The 19,429-nt window shown below is 51.2% G+C and overlaps 1 protein-coding gene across 7 annotated transcripts in view; it reads right to left on the bottom strand.

Annotated features, from left to right (window-relative positions):
* TTC7B (tetratricopeptide repeat domain 7B) overlaps positions 1-19,429 on the bottom strand; it is a 173,631-nt gene that overhangs the window by 26,637 nt on the left and 127,565 nt on the right. For 2 of the 7 annotated variants that reach the window (XM_058655184.1, XM_058655186.1), the window contains 3 exons: positions 16,000-16,161; positions 13,697-13,747; positions 6,079-6,219 (listed from right to left, as the gene is read on the bottom strand). The exons of 1 other annotated variant lie outside the window; for it this stretch is intronic. In XM_058655184.1, the coding sequence (XP_058511167.1) occupies positions 6,079-6,219; positions 13,697-13,747; positions 16,000-16,161 (354 nt within the window). Of the gene's footprint in view, positions 1-6,078; positions 6,220-11,806; positions 11,992-13,696; positions 13,748-15,999; positions 16,162-19,429 lie in introns of those variants that run through there. 4 more of the 7 variants (XM_036496314.2, XM_058655185.1, XM_004584341.3 and 1 more) reach the window with 4 other exon arrangements.

Genomic DNA, 19,429 nt, shown 5'->3' with positions numbered 1-19,429 from the left:
ATGCTGAGGGCTGTACCTGTCTTGTATTCCCAGGAACCTCAATCTAAAGGAACTTGCTGAGTATCTGTGACCCACAAGGTATACAGAGGAACAAAAAGGGACATTGCTCTGGCTTCATCATGGGCCAGGCAAGGTCTCGTCCCTCCTGGGCTACAAACAACTCCCACAGCAACCCCATCAGGACCGCCTGCTGCCTCTGGTAACATAATTCTGCCCAAGCTCTTGCCAGCAGAGTCCCACACAGGCCTGGCGGGTTTGGGTTACCTGAGCCCTGCGGCCATTTGGGAGGGTGGTACAGATCGTTCCTCTCACTGTCTGCCTGCTTCCATGCTGGGGGTGAGTTGATCATGGACATTTCCAACATTCCTCAGGCCCAGAGCTCCCTGGGGGCCGGTAGGGAACACACCCAGGTCACTGTGACAAAGGTTGCTCGGGGGCCGCAGGACGAATGCTCCCAGGGTTTTTGTCACAAGCACTGAGGTGGGAAAGGGCCTTGATTACCAAGGCGACAAGGGACATGCAAGGCTTGCCTTGCCAGGGGCCTCCAGGAGACAAACGTGATGCCAAACATCTCGTGTCTCACTGTGTCCCCAGCTACCCTGGGCCTGGCCTGGCAGCACCACCCTGCCTGGGATAAGGAAGCACAAGTCACAGATGGACCTAAGTCAGGGGTCACAGGTTGGGGGAGGCCGGGGGGTCTGGCTTCTGGAGGAGGACTTGTCTGAGGGCCCTGGCCATTTCAACAGTGCTGAAATGTTAGCACACAGGGGCTTGTGTGGTGACACAAGGGATTAAATTGCTGTTGGTAAGGTAGGCATCACTTTGCAGAGTGCTGGTTCCAGTACAGGCTGCTCTGCTTCTTGGTAATGAACTCCTGGAGGCAGCAGATGATGGTCCAAGTCCTCATCCATGTGGAAGACCTGCTGGAAGCCCCTGGCTCCTAGCGTGGGCCTGGTTCAGTCCTGGCTGTTACAGCCATGTGGGGAGCGAACCAGGAGATCAGAGCTCTTCCCGTCGCTCTTAACCCTTCCAGGAACACAGTTTTAAAAGAAAGGGCAGGATACATGGTACAAGATCCTGTACTGATTTTCAAACCATGTTTGCCAATAGTCTGTTTTTCTTTTTTCCGCTAAAAGCTCTGACTCTGAGAGTGGGCAGCGTGGGCCGCCTAAGAGGCACAGCTGGGGACCCCAGGGCTCTATGAGAGCCCCATGCCCTCACAGAGCACTGGGCACATGTGTGGCCCAGGCCCAGGGCACATCAGTCAGCTGCTCCAGGCCCACTCAGCTGTCCTAGGGGGCTTGACCTGGCATTTGCCCTGTGGGAGCAGGGGTCAGTGTTAGCAGGGCCTGTGTAGGTGGGCAGCCCAGAGTGGTATGAATATAAACACGAGGACCGGCAGAATTTCCTCTGACTTGACGGGGACTGTGCCTTCCAGCCGCCTCCCTTGTCTTGGCTGGGAGGTATGCAAAGGAGGTTATCCAAACTTCCCCAAATTCTCTAAAATAAGACCAGGATTGGGTCTCTCTATGGGTACCTCTTGGCCATAGTTGTGCCTGCACACCTTGGCAGAGGATCCGGGAGGAGTGTGCAGATGTATGCCTGCTGAGTGAGGGTCATGTAGGGCCATGATTCCTGCACATGGTGCCACGCAGAAGGTCAGAGGCGAGGGGAGCAGCAGCCCACACAAGCTTCCGTTCCCTTCTCCCAAGGGCAACTTTCAGAATGAAATCAGGGGCCCTGAAAACCTGTCAGGTCTACGAGGCCTGTGCCAAGGGAAGCGGCTCTAGCACTAGCCAGCTAGGTGGACAGGGCCTGGCACCAGTGAGCAGACCCCAGGGCCTGCCAACTGGGAGGCCCCGAAAGGCCACCCCTGGCAAAGGGACCAGTGACAGGTAGTCTGTCCTGGACATAGGCAGCTGCCAACCTTTGATCAAAGGCAGGGGGCTACTCAGGGTCACAGGCACAGTGGACCTTACCCGTGCTTTCAGGCCAGATGTGATGTCTGTGCCTGAAGACGCAGATGCCTGCACGGCACTGTCAATGGCAAGTCTTGATGCACCTGGGGTATATCCAAGTTCAGGCACGAGTTGAGAATCGACTCCTCCTGGATCCTAGCAATCAGTTCCTTCCCAAGGCTGCCTCATGCAAGAAATGGGGACACCTGTCACCCCCAGCTCAGGCTCAACCCAGGACTCTTCTTTTTCTGCCCCTGTCCCTGCCCCCTTGAGTACAGCTGTCAGTCACTCCCAGGCACCACCTCCTCTGCCATCTGCTCCCAACTTTCCTCAGTTCAGTCAGCTTCCGCCTGGGCGGCCTCCCACTTTGCTCACCAGTTGGCGGCAGAGATTTCCCCAGGAACCTCAGGCCCCCTCAGTCCTGATCCTGTCTGAAGTCCTTTCCTGTGCTCGGGGTTAGGGTTAGGAAGCTCACCCTGACTGTCTCCTTCCTTGCCTCACCTCAGCCCACCTGACTGCTTACTCTTTAGGTCCCAAGTGCAGGGTCCGTCACTTCCCAGAACTCACACTGTCACCAGGCCTTCCTTGGTGCCTCCCTCATCCCTGGCCAATGCTGACCACTCTTGGGACCTCTGCTTGGGTAAGCCTTCGGTTCCCAGGGGCCATGGGAGGTCCTGACACCTGGCACCCAGCATCTGGTACCATAGAAGCAAACTTTTTCTGGTTGTTCAGTTCAGCACCTGTAGACCCTGGCGGGGGGCAGAGTCTACCCAGCTAGATGCTAGTACTAGGTGGTGCCCACAGACACTGTGCAGTCCAACCCAGTGCCTGCCAGGGCTCAGCGCAGTGGGAATGGTCACACCAGCTGGGCTGCGATTCTGGCTTCCCAACTTCACAGGCATACTACTCTAGATAAGACACTTCACACTGGTGTTCCGGTTTGTCTGCAGAATGGGGTGCATAGGGCATTTTAAACCTCAGGGGGCATTACTTGGTGACGTTGCCCTGGAGGGGCTGGTTTTCAGTTATGGTTCTGCTCCTGATGGCAGCTTCTTGCTAATGCACACCCCCATGTTTGGGAGCTATCTCTTTGTGGAACCTCCCGGGGTGGGGGCCAAGGGATTGGGAGAGTGTCATAGCTTCAAGTCCCCAGCAGAAATCAGAAAAAGTTGATCTTGCATATCTAAGAATAGCCACTGGTTTTAACTGTGAGCAGTGCCAAAGTGAAGGCTGTAATTGTTGGTAAGTAGCAGGCAGGAGTTAACCACCTCCCGCAAAGTCATTTTTAGCTGCCCTGCTCGTGTGAAAGGGCAGAGACGGGCACCAGGAAGGTGCCTGGCTTGGGCAAGGCACTGGCTCAATTTAGAGCTACTGTGTCCCCCGGGACAGCTGTGAGACCAGAAACTTTGTCTTGAGGTGTGACATCAAGACATTTCTGCCCCGGAAACACTGCCAAGGTGGCCATTTCTGCCCAACCCGGGGTCCCCACTGTACAATGGGGGAAGAAGCCTCCCCTGGCTTTCATTACACGGGGCTGGTCTTGTGGCAAGGTGAGTAAAGCAGCAGCCTGCAATGCCCATATCTTGTACGAACCTGCTTGGAGTTCCGGCTCTCCACTACTGATTCAACTCCCTGCTAATGTGCCTGGGAAGGCAGTGGAAGATGGCCCAAGTACTTCGACTCCTGTCACCCATGTGGGTGACCCGGAAGAAATTCTAGGCTCCTGGCTTTTGGCCTGGCCCATCCCTGGCTATTGTTTCCGTTTGGGGAGCAAACCAGCAGATGGAAGATTCTCTCTGTAGTTCTCCCTTTCAAACATCTTAGAATACATCTTAGAAAAAAAGAAAGAGTGCACGCGCACACACACACACACACATACACACGCCACTGGGAGATCCTTCAAAGTCATTCCTTTGCAAGACTCAACAGAAAACAAATTCTGAGAAGATTCTGGTTGACTCCATTCATTTACGGTACAGGCCAGGCACAGTTTGTCCATGGTCCACAAGGCAAACTGCTTTCCAATATTTCAATTCCACTCATGTGTAGTTCATAAAGGAGGATTTTATTCTGTCCCAGAGGTCATTGCTGTGTGAAATGGATCTTACGGGATTATGCAGAAGTCCAAACACTGCTCCTGATAGAGTTTCAGCCACAACATTTTCCTCGGAAGGGACCACAGCTGGATCAAGGAGCCACTGGATAAAGTTGCCCAGATCTGGGTGACGCTCAGGTTTTCTTTCTTTCTCTCTTTTTTTAAACATTTATTTTGTTTTTATTGTAAAGTCAGACATGTAGAGAGGAGAGACAGAGAGGAAGATTTTCCATTCACGTATTGATTCCCCAAGTGTATACAATGGCTGGAGCTGGCCAATCTGAAGCCAGGAGCCAGGAGCCTCCTCCAGGTCTCCTGCGTGGGTGCAGGGTCCCAAAGCTTTGGGCCGTCCTCAACTGCTTTCCCCAGTCACAAGCAGGGAGCTGGATGGGAAGCAGGGCCGCTGGGATTAGAACCAGTGCCCATATGGGATCCCGGTGTGTGCAAGGAAAGGACTTTAGATGCTAGGCTACTGCTCCAGGCCCAACCCTCAGGTTTTCTGATCCAGCTCCCTGCTGGTGCCAGGCCAGGGAGCTGGCTCCACCTGAAAGGATCATTCCAGTCTGCTGGGCTGTCAGACTTTGGCTTTTCCAAACACTCACCTGCAAGCCAGATCTGAAAGACACCTATATACAACAGCTCTGCAGGTGCAGATGGCTCACCTGGCCCACAGACCACCCCATGTGCCCTTCCTTTCTCCACTCTGCAGCTGCTGTTCAAGAAGGTGAACGCATAGGGCAATAGTAGAAGCCTGGGCCTGGGCTGGGGCTTCTCTATCAGACAACTGTGGGGAGCAGGCAATCCTGTGGTCCCCAGACCCAGAGTCAGCCTGTTGGGGACCTCTTTGAGCCAGAGACCCAGGACAGTCTGCAGTGGGAACAAGAATTCCACACTCCCAGGTTTCTGCTTGGAAGAACAGAATTTGCTCCTGTACTGTAGCTGTTGGGGCTCAGTAAAAGATTATAAGACTGGCAGAGCATGGCTCCATGCCCAAGCCAGGTAGAGCCCGCCATTTTTTTTGTCCATTGTGGTGTGTAACAAGGTGGGACACCACACAGACAGCCTTGCCAAGAGAGTGGCACACAGATGGGTACTTGGTACAAGGCCAGAGCTCCTCTCAGCCAGGCCTGGATTTATTTGCACCCTGAGCGATGGGGCCCTGGAGGCCCAGCCAGGGCTGGGCAGATCAGGACATACAGCAGGAGAAAGAGAAGCTACCTATTATTTAGAAAGACAAATACAAGTGTATCAAGAGCCATCACATGTTGAGAAGCTTGGCAGAGTGGGATGGTGACTGTATGCTGCTGCATGTTGCGATCTCCAGCTGTGCAAAGCATGGGGAATGAGTGAGTGGACACCCACATCTGACCAGGGGAGGGACAAGCCCAGACAAGCTCCCAGGTCAGCGGCTGCTTCTGCTAGCATCCCTCTCCGTGGATTACAAAGACTGCCACTGGAGTGGCTAGTGGGGGCCCCTGAATTGGAGAAGGCCCTCTCTGCCTCCCTAGGGACTTCAAGGCATCCCTGAATGATGTTGCAGGCCTGGGTGCTTGCCTACCCTTGGAGACATGTGCTATACTCAACACCAGTGGAAAGCTGAGAGACTGGGGCTGAGAGGTGAAGCCATGGCACTCAGGCCTGTGCAGCAGGTCTATGGCATTTAAAGTCATTGGCACACTGTCCGGGGCATAGCCCTCTGGCCCCTCAGCAATGTACACACATTCCCTCCCCGCCCCTGCAACCCTCCCAGGGGCTCTTAGAGCCCACTGGAAAATCCTTCCTGGAGGCTCCTATGTACTGGGTGCTGGGTGAGGGTGCTGAAACAGGAGAGGGTCAGGCACACACACGTTAACTCGCGGTTCCTACAAGGAGGTCCTAACGTGTTGGTGTGTGGGAGCAAACCCGGTGACTTCTCCCCACAGTGGGTCCTGGGTTAATCTGCAAATGGTGGCAGGATCCTGCAGCCTGGGGCAAGGTAGTAAGCAGATTGGGGCCCAAGGGCAGGGTCGGGGAGTGGGGTAGTACCTGCGTGGAGCCAGATCTGTGCCAGCGTCATCCAGGGGTGTAGTGGACCCTGCTTGGGGGCGCTGCTCTGTAGAGATGAGGCCACTTCCGACAGCGCCTGCTCCACTCTGGAGGCTGCTACTGATGTGGCATGCACAGAGCCTGCGGGAGGTGTCAGAGAAGATGGGATCAGGGCTAGGCAACAGTCACCAGCCAACCACACAGCCACCTCCTCCCACACAAGGACACAGGTGCACATGTACACACACCCCTGCCCCAGCACGCTCCTGAGAATTTTTTCTTTTGTCCATAAGAAATGTGGACAGTTATCACTGTTGGGAACCTTGTGTTTTAGCTGATCCACTCAACAGACAGAGCACATGCTATGTGATATGCCCCTTTCAGGAGCAAAGCCTAGCATGGGGTGCGTGCTGGTGGCTGGTGGTGGGGGCAGAGCTTGGATAGGCAGCTGTGAGAAGGGTACTAATACACGGGACCTTGCAAACCACCCCTCTAAGGCCTCACCCTACAGCCCTGTAACAGGGAAGGTTTGGTTGGTTCCTCTGGAGCTATATGTGCCCAAGAGGGGCTGGCTGTTACCAAGACAAACCCAGAAGCTGCCCCTTGGCTGAAGGTAGCCCCAGCCCATCTGTTCTTGGGACTAACACTAGATCAGTAGAAGATTGGTTCTACCAAAGATGCTTGGGGCTCAGAATATGTATCTGCTTAGCTACTCTGTGAGACCCGCTGTTCCGAGAAGATAAGGGAGGGGGACTGAGCAAAAACAGCAGTCCAGAGAGCAGGTGCAGAGTGTTCCGCAGCTGTTCATGGTGATGCTGACCAGGGACCACCTCTGGAGCATGGCTTGTTCCCCACCTGTTCAGACTTTTGCACATGGAGTTTTGGGACTGACAGCAGGATTCTGAGTCTCACAATTAAAATTTAATATTTAGATTTGCCTGACAGCTTGTGGTAGAAATAAGTGTTATGGCACAGTTGGTGAATAGTAGCTATCAGCTCATCATGAAGTTTAAAACAGTGATGATTGGGGTTGGTGCTGTAGCTCATCAGGCTAATCCTCCATCTTCAAGTGCTAGGATTCCGCATGGGTGCTGGCTTGTGTTCCAGCTGCTCCTCTTCCCTTCTAGCTCCCTGCTTGTAGCCTGGGAAAGCAGTGGAAGATGGCCCAAAGCCTTGGGACCCTGCACCTGTCTGGGAGACCTGGAAGAAGCTCCTGACTCCTGTCTTCAGAAGAGCTCAGCTCCAGACATTGTGGCCAATTTGGGAGTGAACCACGATGAAAGATCTTTCCCTCTCTGTCTTTCCTTCAATCTGCTTTTCCAATAAATCATAAAATAAACCTTTAAGAAAACAGTGATGATTTATAGAGAGAAATACTGAATATGCAAGCAACTCCAACCAGTCATACTGTGATGGCACAAAGTGATGAACGTCAATGTCCTTTTGGTGGGGGTCTGGAATGCACTGCAACGCATTCATGTCAAGGACTCTTGGTAAGAGCAGACGGTCATGCACGCTGTGCTTTGAATGTTCTGATGGGATGGGAACATGGATTTCTCTAACACTTCAGATCCCTTGGTCATCAGTAGAAACCCACCTTCCTGGGGCAGTCACACGCAGTGACTGTGAGGACACAGGGAGAAGAGTGGCCTTGAGGAAAGGTGTCATGAGTACTCATAGGGCAATGCTGCCCAGCAATGGGGCACTCAGGGCAAATGGATCAAGATCCTAGCTGCAGGCATGAGGGGAACCCCTAACGCACCACTAAGACGCTGCCTTGGTTTGCACTGCTGACTTTCAACTACTGGGCTTTCAAAAGACAGAATAGGTAAATGTTTAAGCAGTCACAGGTTCTTTTTTATTGTTGTTTTAATTTTATGTGGAGAATATTTCTGACTTCGATAAAAAGGACTTGACATAGTTTTCCTGCAGGTAATGAGCATTTAAATGAAATTTAGAGGGAGTTGCCATTGTCCTGTTCGGCCATTTCCAAGTTGGCCTACCTTGTCACCGATTACCTGAACAATAGCAGTTCTCAACCTAGGCATCACATCATAATGTCACAGCTCTATCAAGTGAATCATCAACGTTAGGATGGATAACCATTGTGACTCAACAGGCAGCCACATCTGAGAACGACTTTCATGGAGGAGCAGGGTCAGCAGTGACATTTGGTCATCAGGCAAGCTGACCTGGACTCATTTCCTACCTGGCAAGCAGGGTCCAGGAAGAATCTGTTGTTGGATGCTGGGACAGTGCAACTCAGTTTTAGCTTCTTAATTTATTATTTTAAATTTTATTAATTTTTATTGCTTTTCAACTTATTTATTATTGTATTATTTTTAATATTATTTTAACCTGAAAGACAGAGTGACAGAGATATAGAGGAGAGAGAGAGAGAGAGAGAGAGAGAGAGAGAGAGAGAGAGAATATCAATCTTCTATCCCACTGGTTTGCTCTAAAAATGCCTGTAACAATCAGGGTTGAGCCAGACTGAAACAAGGCGTGTCAGAAACTCCACGGAGCTCTCCCACCTAGGTTGCAGGAGCCCAAGGACTTGGGCCATCATCTGCTGCCTTCCCAGGCACTTTTGTGAGGAACTAGATTGGAAATAAAGCAGCCTGGCACTCTGATATGGGACGCCCGTGTGTCAAGTGGCAGCTGAAGTCACTACACCACAACACCTGTTCTTGTCTCAGATTTCTTGATTACAGAATTCCTTTAGGATCTGAAAAACTTAACATGGTTTATATTTATAGTAACATGCACAATCTTACAACTAAAACAGGTTTTAAAATATTCAGTTATTAATTCATTTAAAAATAATACAGGAGGGCATGTGGGCCTAGCAGTGAAGCTGTCGGTTGGAATGCCTGCATCCCATAGCAGAGTTTGAATCCTCACTAGACGCTCGATTCCTGCTCACCCACAGGCTGGAAGGCAGCTGGGGGATGACTCAAACACTTGGGTTCCTGCCACCTACTGGCTCAGCCCAGGCCACTGCAGGCATGTGGAGAGTGAACCAGCAGACTCATCTCTGTCTCCTTTTAACAACAATCATAAAACATGTAGTTTATTCCTGACGCTCACTTTCCATGACAATTTTTTTTTTGTACTTTTACAGAATCTTTTTTTGTTCTCACCAAGGCAGAGGAGTCATGTATTGTGTGGGGAGGAGGAACACTGAGGACCTAAGGTGGAAGTGGACAAATTGAGGCCTGGAAAGGGAATCACAGCAGAGATTCCAGGGTCCATTTCCAAAGGGGAATCCAAGACTCTGGAGAAATAAGTTTCCAAATAACCTGTTCCAAGGTGCAACAGGTAAGCCAGGGACAGGGTGCGGGCTACCAGGCACCTCTCACGATCACGCACATTGGAGATGCCAAATCCCTGTTGTACCCTCCCAAGGAGAGAGTGCAGCTCTTCCTCTACTCACAGAACATGGCAACTTGGAGAAGCCATGGCAAAATTAGCAGAACTCAGGGCAGCCTCCTACTGGGGAGATCATGCCCCCAGTCTGTGGATCACCATGCATGTGTATGTGTTGGGGGAGGGTGGCAGGGGGCATTACAGAGGACACAGAGAACCAAGGCCCCTGACCTTAGGGTACCCTCTGCCTCTCAAGAAGTCTGTGATGAAACCTGCCCCAAGCAGGATGCTGGGGCTAGCAGCTCAAGTCGCCTGTGTAACTGAAGTCTTTCTAAAAACCCTTGACACTTGTGGTCAACTTCACACAGACCTTGACATGGTGGCCTCATGCAAACCCTGTTTCAGCATTCATAAGGCTCTCAGAGCTAGTGGTTGTTTGTGTTCAGCCAAAAGGCACGGCTCGGTTATGCTCGCCTCCCTGTCCTGTCCCCAGCAGGCTTGCAGGGAGTGGCACTGGCTGTCGCTCTGGCTGCACCTGGACCGCTCTGATGGCATGCAGTAAGTGACTGCAGTCTGAATGGCCCTCTGTCTTCATGATATGGAGGAGAGGAACCAGATCTCGGATGAGCCTGGAACACCTCGTGGCTCTGTGCCCTACCCCTCGGGGCAGGAACACCTCGTGGCTCTGTGTCCTGCTCCCCCCGTGCGAGGACCTGTAGACCACCGTGCTGCTGGAAAAAGTCCTTAGATGTCACTCACTTGGCTGCTCAGGCTTCGGGCAGCTCTTGGCTTCCCAGTCCTGAAGGATTTACTTGCTTCCTGGGCCCAGATATGGGAGACTAGATGGTGCACACTCCAAGTGCTTTTTGCCTGAGGCCCCCACAGTGGATACCTGCCCTCACTGTCTATTTCTGAAGAGGTTCAGCCATTCCTGGGTGGGGAATGCAGGAACCACCATCCCTGCATGTGGCCCTGTCCTGAGCCGATTCAGTGTGATCTACCAACAACAGCGTTAATCAGCTTCCAGGTGAACGCCGCACCCTCAAGACCATTAAAAGGAGAAGTGAAAAGGTATCAGCCTGTCTCCTATACCTTCAAGAGCAAATGGTGGTCTCAGTGATGGGTGTTCTGCCAGCAAGCCGGGCTTGAAGCTTTCCACTTTCAATAAGGAAAGAATTTCTGACTCTCAAAACAGGGCTTGGTTGTTCTTGCTGGTGCAGCACTGCATACTGCCTGGGCCCCATCGCCCTCCGTCTGTGCACCTGCTGCCTGTTTCAACAACTAGGCAGTCCCCGGGCTGACCAGCCTGAGGCCCAGGAGCACAGACAGCGCCTCCTATTCTGAAGACACACAAAGAGATACATGCACTCATTTCTACGCTCGGGTAGGCCCAGGCTGTAGGGCGGTCCTGCTTTCTGAGGTTCTATGTGATTCTCCACACAGCACCGGCCCAGGTCTCCCTTCCATACATCTACTTCCATGAGAGCGATCATCCACTCTTCATGGCATGTCTGATGGTGGCTGTGGCCTCCGCCACCTCCCACGCACTCCCCACTAACAGTGATGTCTGTGGGTGTTCTGCGTTTCTCTGATTAGTCAGCTTGGTCACCATCTTAAGCACATATGACGCCCTTTCACCCAGTGCAGAACAGATCATGGCAGTGGATGAGACGGCCCATCCCATGTGACAGGCTGTCAGCAACAGCTGAACCCTCCAGGGGGCATGTCTTGTCCTAGATGGGGGGAGGTGGGGAGCTCTTTCTTAGGGTAGGCTTCAGGGAAGGATCCCACTGAGGCAGGAGGGACTGGACTCAGCGTCCTCAGCAGGCATGCAGGGGCTGGCGTGCATGCTGCCAGTGGGCAGGGCCAGGTGGTCACACACGCACACGCACACACGTGTGGAGGGATGCCGTGCACAGGAGTGAGGGAAGATGCCAGCTGTCACGTCTGGAGACAGTACCTTCTGGAGGACTACACTGGGCAGATGCTCTGTCTCCACCTAAACCCTTCCCTTCCCACTCAGTCACTGAGTGCAGCGCCACCGGGAGAGGCCTCCAGGTGTGACGTCATTCTCATTCCAGACACACCTTGCACGACATCTGTGAGTACCTGCACACCACTGAGGGGCGGGCTGGCTTGTCAGTCTCCTGTAATTCCATTCAATCTTGTTTAAACAAAGGCACCACACAACTAATTAAGGAGAACTACATTAATTTAAATTGGACTGAAATAGCAAGGAGGGGTTATGTTTAAAAAGGGCTGAGGTGTAAAAACTACTACCCCTCATACAGTAATGTTTTGACATATACGTGATTTTAAAAAATAACCCTATTTTATCCTATTGAGCAGGAGCAGGGGATAAAATGTGACATCCTCATCGCCGGACATGTTCCTGGATGTTACAAAGAGTGAAGTCACTGAGATTAGTGCCGGCCACGTGGAAAGAGAAAAGCCATGCTGTTCTCGGAGTCTGCCTCTCAGTCTTAGCTTGTCTGAGAGCTTTGTCTCTCACGGATCTGCTCTTTCTCTTCTGGTGACAGGTTCCTGAAGTGAGCAGCACTTTTGCCAGAATCAGGGGTGGGAAAAATCGAGCCAGAAGCCTGGCTGCAAGCTTGGTTTGAGCATGTTCTTGGAGAGGGGAAGAAAGCATCAACATTTTTCTCTAAAATGACTGCTCCAGAAGAACAGGACCACAGGGCTGGCACTGCGGGACAGGTTAAGATGCTGCCTGTAGTGTCCAGTGTCCAGGGCCAGTTCAAGTCCTGGCTGCTCCACTTTCCATCCAGCTCCCTGCTAATGCACCTGGGAGAGCAGGGGAAGGTGTCCCAAGTGCTCTGGCCCCTGCCACCCACATGGGAAGCCTGGATGAAGTTCTAGATTCCTGGCTTGGACCTTTGCAGCCATTTGGGGAGTGAACTCCTCTGTGACTTCCTGTCATGCTTGCCTTTCAAATAAATAAATATTTAGCAAAAAAAGCAGGGACTGCCAGGTGGCTGGTTCAGGGCCTAGTCCCCAGCACCTGTGCTTCCTATCCTGGCTGCCACTCAGGGAGAAAGCACCTGATGAGGCCAAACAGCAGGCTCAGTTACTGCAGCTGTGTGAGACTAGAATAACGATGACAGGTACATCTTCACAGGCACGGAACCAGGGCCCCCCTGCACAGCTGGCCCTTGCACTGAGGGGTCCTAACCTCTGAGAGCCCTGGAGCTGCCCCTCTGGCAAACCCTGCAGTCTGTTCCCTATATGCATCACATCTCACTGAAACCAGAAAGGGCAGTCTGAAGATTTCCAAGCAGCCCATCTTTGCAAAAACCAAGAGGAACTCGCCAGCGAAATCCTTTTTTTTTTTAACAAAGAACCTGGGTGAGAATGCTAACACTGAGCATCCGTCTTTTCCGCTATAGGATGCTTCCTGAGGCAGAAATAGAGCCCTTCCCACTGCTCCCTCCCCCTCTTCCCCAGTCTGAGCTGATGCAAAGGGCTTGAGATCATTCAAATGTGCTGAGCATGTACATGTCATGTGTACACGATCAGCATTTCCCCAAATGCAATCAGTCTGCAGGTAGGTGGGTGGGGGAAGTGGTGATGACATCAGCTTGCAGCCATTAGCTTGCAGCTTGTTAGACCACAAGGATTCTTGGCTCCGTAGGCAGGAGACAGACCATTTTCCCAAAGTATCTGGAAGAATCCAAGAACCAGCTTGTGGGATATGTGACAATTCATGAATGACCCAAAGCATGGCCCTTGCAGCCAGGGGAACAAGGTCTCCTCAAAATCATAGAAGATGTGGTTGTAAGTTTCATGAGGCCTACTCAGCTTGTTTTAGGAAAATTAATGACTAGAGTCATCTCCATCTGTGTCAGTCATGGTTGCCCTGGACAGGAGTGAAGATGCAGAGTGGCAGTCCCTGCCTCCAGTGCCAACGGCGCTCCTCACCTGGGCACCACATGTTCCTATCTGGGCATGCTTGCTGCCCCATGCTGTCTGTTGTAGTCCTGCTCAGACCGGTACTGCCCCCTCGGTAACAGAACCCAAGCTGCGGCAGAATATGCTGGGATCTAAAGACAGCCAGGTGCTGGGTGGCAAAGCGCACAGGAGTGGGCAGGCAAGGCGACAGTGGCACAGATATCCACACCATCTCAACACCCCCAACACTCAACAACCACAGTCCACATTCCACGGTGGAGGGCAGCATGATTCGGGGGGCTCTCGGTAGGGTGGGGGGTGAATGAGCAGGAGAACTACTTACTAACTGAAAAGAGGGAGGGAAAACCATGAAAATGTGCTTCTGGTGAGCTGCCTTGGAACAACAAATCAAATCAGAAATTAAAACCAAGAAATGGAACACTGAGAGAAATCAAAATCGAGGCAAAAAGAAAAAAAATGTGAACAGAGTTCAAATAACCTTCCAACTGTTAAGTCTGGCTGACTGGAATCAAGCTTTAATTCAGGAATCATAGACATTTTCCCACTAACAATGGTTTTCTTTTTGTCCAAACTGGAGGAAGGCTGCCCAGGCATTCCCCTCCCCATTACAGTGTTCACCCAGCGCATGAAAGCCGACCAAGCTCTGCAATGTGTTTTGTTTCCAGCGCAGGAAATTCCAAAGGGAAGGGGAAAAAATAATCTAGCCCCAGCAGGTTCCAGATCTTTCCACACATTAACCCTAATCAGGTTGAGGAGCAGTGGAGGGGTGGTTAGGCTGGTTGGAAGGAGAGGCCTGGGTGAAGTGCTTGTCCTATATCCAATTCACTGCAGTTCTAATCAAGCAGTTTTGCACTTGTCACATGCTTTCTCCCTTCCCAACTAACGTAATTATCTACAGCAAGATCAAGGGGATTCCTGGGCGTTTTGGCTTCGGGGAAACCCCTGGTTCCTGGTTGGGCACTCCCTGAGGGTGGACAGGTGAGTTACCGCCTTACAAAGAATAAGATAAGCAATCAGCTCTGCAGGGGAAGTACAGGTGAAATCTAGCAGGAAGCCAGGCAGGTACATGTGGCCCTGACCCGTTCATTCATTCATCTGACAGAAGGTGCCCCGTTGGGAGAGCCAGGACTCCTCTCTTGGAAGGTCTAAGGGCACACCAGGCCCCCAGCAAGCAACATGGAAGGCCTGGAGAGAAGACATGGTGCCATTCCACCACTGAAGAGGTGAGACAGAAGTCAATGTGAAAATCAATATTTTTCTGGAAAAATCTATGTTGTCAATTTGTCCCCAGGCATTAGATTGAGGGGGAAATGTCTATTTTTAAGAAGGAAAATAAAAATGACATGCACAGTTAATGCACACGACTGTTATCTTCCACTGTACGCAGTGGCAACTGTCTTCAGAGTGGTGATCAGAACATGTAACATGCAGATAAGCAAGGCCGTGGCGCTGCCTGCTCTGGGTTGCTTATTTTGAATGGACAGCTTTGTTTCTGCCCTGCATTGGCACGTGTGTGTTTAATGCAGTGGGCTGGCCATCCTAAACATGAGCACATCACAGACAGGAGCTCTCTCGGGCTGCAGTTCCCCTTACGAGCTTTTGTGCAGCCTGTAACTGAGTGTCTGGAACAAGATGAACCCTTATGAAGCACAGATCCAGAGATTAGATTTTCGGGCAGTGCTGGCAGCAAAGTGAAGATTAAGCAGATAAGGGAAACAAAATTGGGATGGACTCCCCTGGTGGGGAGAGTCCTATTTAGGCACCATTTAAGCATTTTACCAACCAGGGTTTAATTTTATATAGGGATTTTTTTTCTTCTCTTAATTGACAGGTCCTGGGTATCCCTAAAACAGACTTCCAAAATTTCCATATTATTTAAAAGATCAGGCTAAAATATTGTTCAAAACATTGCTACTCTGCTTCCTAACACAAGCCTTACCCTACATGTCCCTTCCTTACAAATGGCAAACAGCAGAAGCACTTTCTCAGAATGTGACCCACTGGCACGGAAATCACCAAGGACGAGGTCGCCCCCAGGCCTGAGCAATCATGGGCTGGGGGTGGGTGATGGCGGAGGTGGCGGCCGTGATGGTTGAAATGCGAAGTATAGTTTGAGAATCACACACTGAAATGACAGGTGGTCCTTCACTTCAGAATATAGCCTGGACTATCACAGGCTGGTTGAAATAAACTAATTCCTAAATTAAAAGTAATTTTTGAATTCAAATTAATTTTTAAATTGAAGCCTAGGAAATTTGGGGATGAAATGGTTGTTTCTAAATGTCATGCTTTGCCTGTTCTTCCATGGGACTGTCAAGTCTGGAGAGGCAGAGAAGGCCCGCTTACTGGCAGCCACACTCCCGGGAAGCCAGAATCTTCTGCCCTGCCCCTAGCAGGTTGCCCACATTCCTCAGGGCGGGCCTCAACCTGGGCACCAGCACCTGCCCCCCGCCGGTTCCCTTCAGCCCCCCTCAAAAGCTTTGGGGTTTCCAAATCTGTGAGATTTTCTCTTTAACAAGGTTGAGGGATTCTCTCCAGGCCAGCTCATCAGTTAGGAAGATTATCAGACAGCAAAACATCAGGCAGATGAAGCAGACCCAACAAGAAAGGCAAAACCGTGTTTACAGAGAGAGGGCTCCGGGCGGGGACCAGAGTCACTGAACGCGGCGGCGGGGGGCCACACAAAGGTGTCGGGTTTGGGATGAGAATGGAGATGAGAAGACATAAACAGGTGGAGAGGAGATTCGGTTCTTGACAGAGAAGAGGAGGAGGAGGAGGAATCTGACACTAAAAAAGCGAAAGAGAAAAAAAAAGGATAAAGGCAAAAAAACCCAAAAAAACCCTTTAGAAACATAAAGAAAAAAAAAAATGAACCAGTTTTTAAATATACTCACATAAGCTGCAAAGAAAATGAGGTCATGTAATACACAATTATTCCTCCAGTTGACAACAGAATATAAGTGCGTTTTGAAGAAAACAACTTTTTTGTTTTTCTGCTGGTTGTTCACCTGTGCTGCACCAACACCATGGGATAAAAATAACTCGGATTCACCTGGGCACAAATTCAGTGGTGTGCTCCACCGAAAATAATGGATCATTAACCATAATATCCAGAACATTGCAGAGAATGCTATTTGCCTTTCAGCTGGCAAGCCTTAGGACTCAAATTTTCATAGGGTGTGTGTGTGTGTGTGTGTGTGTGTGTGTGTGTGTAGCACTTACAGGAGCTAAGGTGTCCCAAGGGGCAGTGTAGAGAGGCGCAGTGATATGTCAGGATACCAGCATCTTGGGGTCTGGGTGCTAGGATTTCATGGGAACCTATGGCAGACGTGCTGGGTTGGGCACTTTGAACAGGAGGCTGTCCCTGCTTCACACAGCACAGCTGGAAGAGTACCTGGCAGTGTGGATACCACCACAGCTGCAGTGAGAGCTGTACCCAAACACAATGGGTCAGACTTGCATGTTCAAAGAACGCCTGTGCTTTGGATGGGTGTCCAGTAATATCTACCGATGACTAAAGCCAAATCCCCTTACCCTACATCCTGTTTTGAAGGCACTCTATTTAAGGAACTATCAACTTATTCCAAATAAAAGACAATGACTCATGGCTTCAAAGTAAAAACTGTCACTCGATTCCTCTTTTTCACTGGCTGGGGCTGTGTAGATGGTAGAGGTAAGGGGCAGGCGGGGTGGAGCGGGAGGAAGCCAGAGGTGACATTAGAAGGGAAATCACGTTCTTTTAGGAGGACTATTTTAGTGTGACACATCCAGCTAGTTAATGAAACAAAATCCCCCTCTGGTGGCCGCAGTGGATTTGGTCAGTGCCAACCGCCCCGGCAGGGCTCCTTTCACAGGCCGTACTGCAGGTCCGCGTGTGGACGGTTTCAGGGGTGGGAAGCCAAATTCCAGATTACCAGTTTCTTCTGAAGTCAGGAACACGGAATCTGCTTCATATGGCTGGGATTTGGGAAGATGATGTTTGCGGTGTGTATTTTTCAAAAAATCTTGTATCTATTAGGCATCTATCCTGAGATTTTTAACAAGCAAAATAGATGTTTTAGATTTGTTGCAAACTACCCTGTAAAAGCCAAGGTGCGTGACAGGACAGGACAGGCACCCTCCCTGGGGGAGCATGGCGCTAGGTAATGAATGAGAAGTCACCATATCTGCCCCTTTTGTTCTGGTGTGTTGAAAACCCCCCCAACATACACATAACATACAAATAGAAAGAAATTCTGTTTTGGGGAAACCCAAAATCACTCCAAGAGAATCTGAGGCTGTTCACTTGGCTTTGGCTATGACCCCTCCTGATACTGGCGCTGTCTGGCTTTTGCTGGGTTAGATGCCTGAGCCCTTTGGAGAGGATTTAGAAAAACAGTGAGATGCTGGGCATGGCATGGACCAGGGTTAAGGCCACACTGCCCCTAACAGGGCTGGGCTCTCCCAGAGGGCATCAGTTCTCAGGTCGTTTTGGGTCTGACCTAGGACAGGTTCCTGCTCTCCTGGTCCTTACAGTCCAGTGGCTTTTCTGAATGAGCAGCACTGCTGGGCATATTCAAGAGTAGCCACTGCCCATTAGCACCAATGGAGCTGAAGCTGCAACAAAGGAAAGGAAAATGGCTGAGGTCTTGCCAAATGGGAGGGAGGTGGACATGGGACAATGAGGATCTTCTCTGTGGACAGGAAGGGAGGCATCTTCAGGGTGTGGCATGAGACGGGACAGGTAGCTGAACAGTGTCTGTCACGAGTGACCACTCGTGTCATGGCCAGGGAGGGTACTGTGCACCCTGTGAAGACCGGGATCGTGGTGGGGGGGACAGGCAGTGAACAGAAAGCTAACAGGAACAGTTAGTTGCCTTTACGGAACGGGAAGACGGAGGAGGGTCCGTGGGGGTAGCTTAACTTCTCTGGGGGTACCTTTGAATTAGAGCTCTGGCTTATGAATTACGTAAACCTGTTTCCTCTTGCAATGAAATCAAGATGCGAGAAATAAACTCTGTGGGTGGCTCACACAGCAGCTGGGTGAGTAAGAGAGGCGCGGCCCCTCTGGTGACCACACGAGGAACAGAATTACATAAAACAGGGCTTTGTTCACCAGGGTGGTGGCAACTGTCTTGGGCAGGCTTTCTGACTCGTCACATCTTGGACTTAACACAGTCATTTCAGAATGTGCTAGCCTTGTGTACAAGTCATCTGGTGTTGGAAAGGCCTGGGACTTGGACTTTCCCTTGCTGATGCCCTGTCTTATGGTTAAATGGTGGCATGCCAGTCAACAGTTGGCAGCTGAAGGTAGGACCGGAGGAAGGCCTGTGCAGGGATTCTTGGACATCGTCCAGTAATGACGGCAAATGGCGTGGCCAGTGCCTGGGAGGCTGAGGTTTCCCCCTTTGTTGAGGAGGGCACGGAACCAGCAGGCCAGACTCCAAACCCCTGGAATCCCTGATAGTGGGCGGGTGGTATGGCGGCCTTGATGCCACAAGGAGAGGGGAGGGCTGGGCACTCACTAGGCAACGTGACATCAGAAGAGGGCTCCCGAAAGTTCCAAGATGCAAAAGCGAGAATGAACAACGAGGCCCTCATTTATCTTTTGCCACTTCGTGTTTGCAATGTGATGGAGTGAGGCATTATAGTCTAGGGGCGTCTAGGGAAAGCAAGGCTGGGCCAGCCAGATGAAGAGGGGGTCAGGACTTGGCATGACTGTCCTCACAGGACAGGGAGGAGGAGGCGGGGGAGGACAGCTCTGGGCAGCTGCAGCAGTGGCTCTGGACTGGCCAAACTGCTGCTGGTGCCATAATGAGCGTACCTCCTCCTCCACTTCTTGCCTCACTTTGCATTGGTCAGTGCTTCCAGCCTGACCTTCCACAGCCCTCTCTCAGGACTAGAGCCAGGAGGCAGGACTCTGCTGAGCTACACCAGCCAGAGTCTCTTACCCCACTAATGTCTGTTGACCAGCCCAGCAACCAAGCCCTCTAGAGGGCAAAGCCAGGGGGCAATGCTTCTCTGTGGCTTGGTCACTCTACATTTTGAGGTCATTTGTAGGTCAGGTTAAATGGCA

The sequence above is a fragment of the Ochotona princeps genome, chromosome 26, assembly GCF_030435755.1.
Source record: "Ochotona princeps isolate mOchPri1 chromosome 26, mOchPri1.hap1, whole genome shotgun sequence".
Lineage (NCBI taxonomy): Eukaryota > Metazoa > Chordata > Mammalia > Lagomorpha > Ochotonidae > Ochotona > Ochotona princeps.
This window is presented reverse-complemented; position numbering and strand designations above follow the sequence as displayed.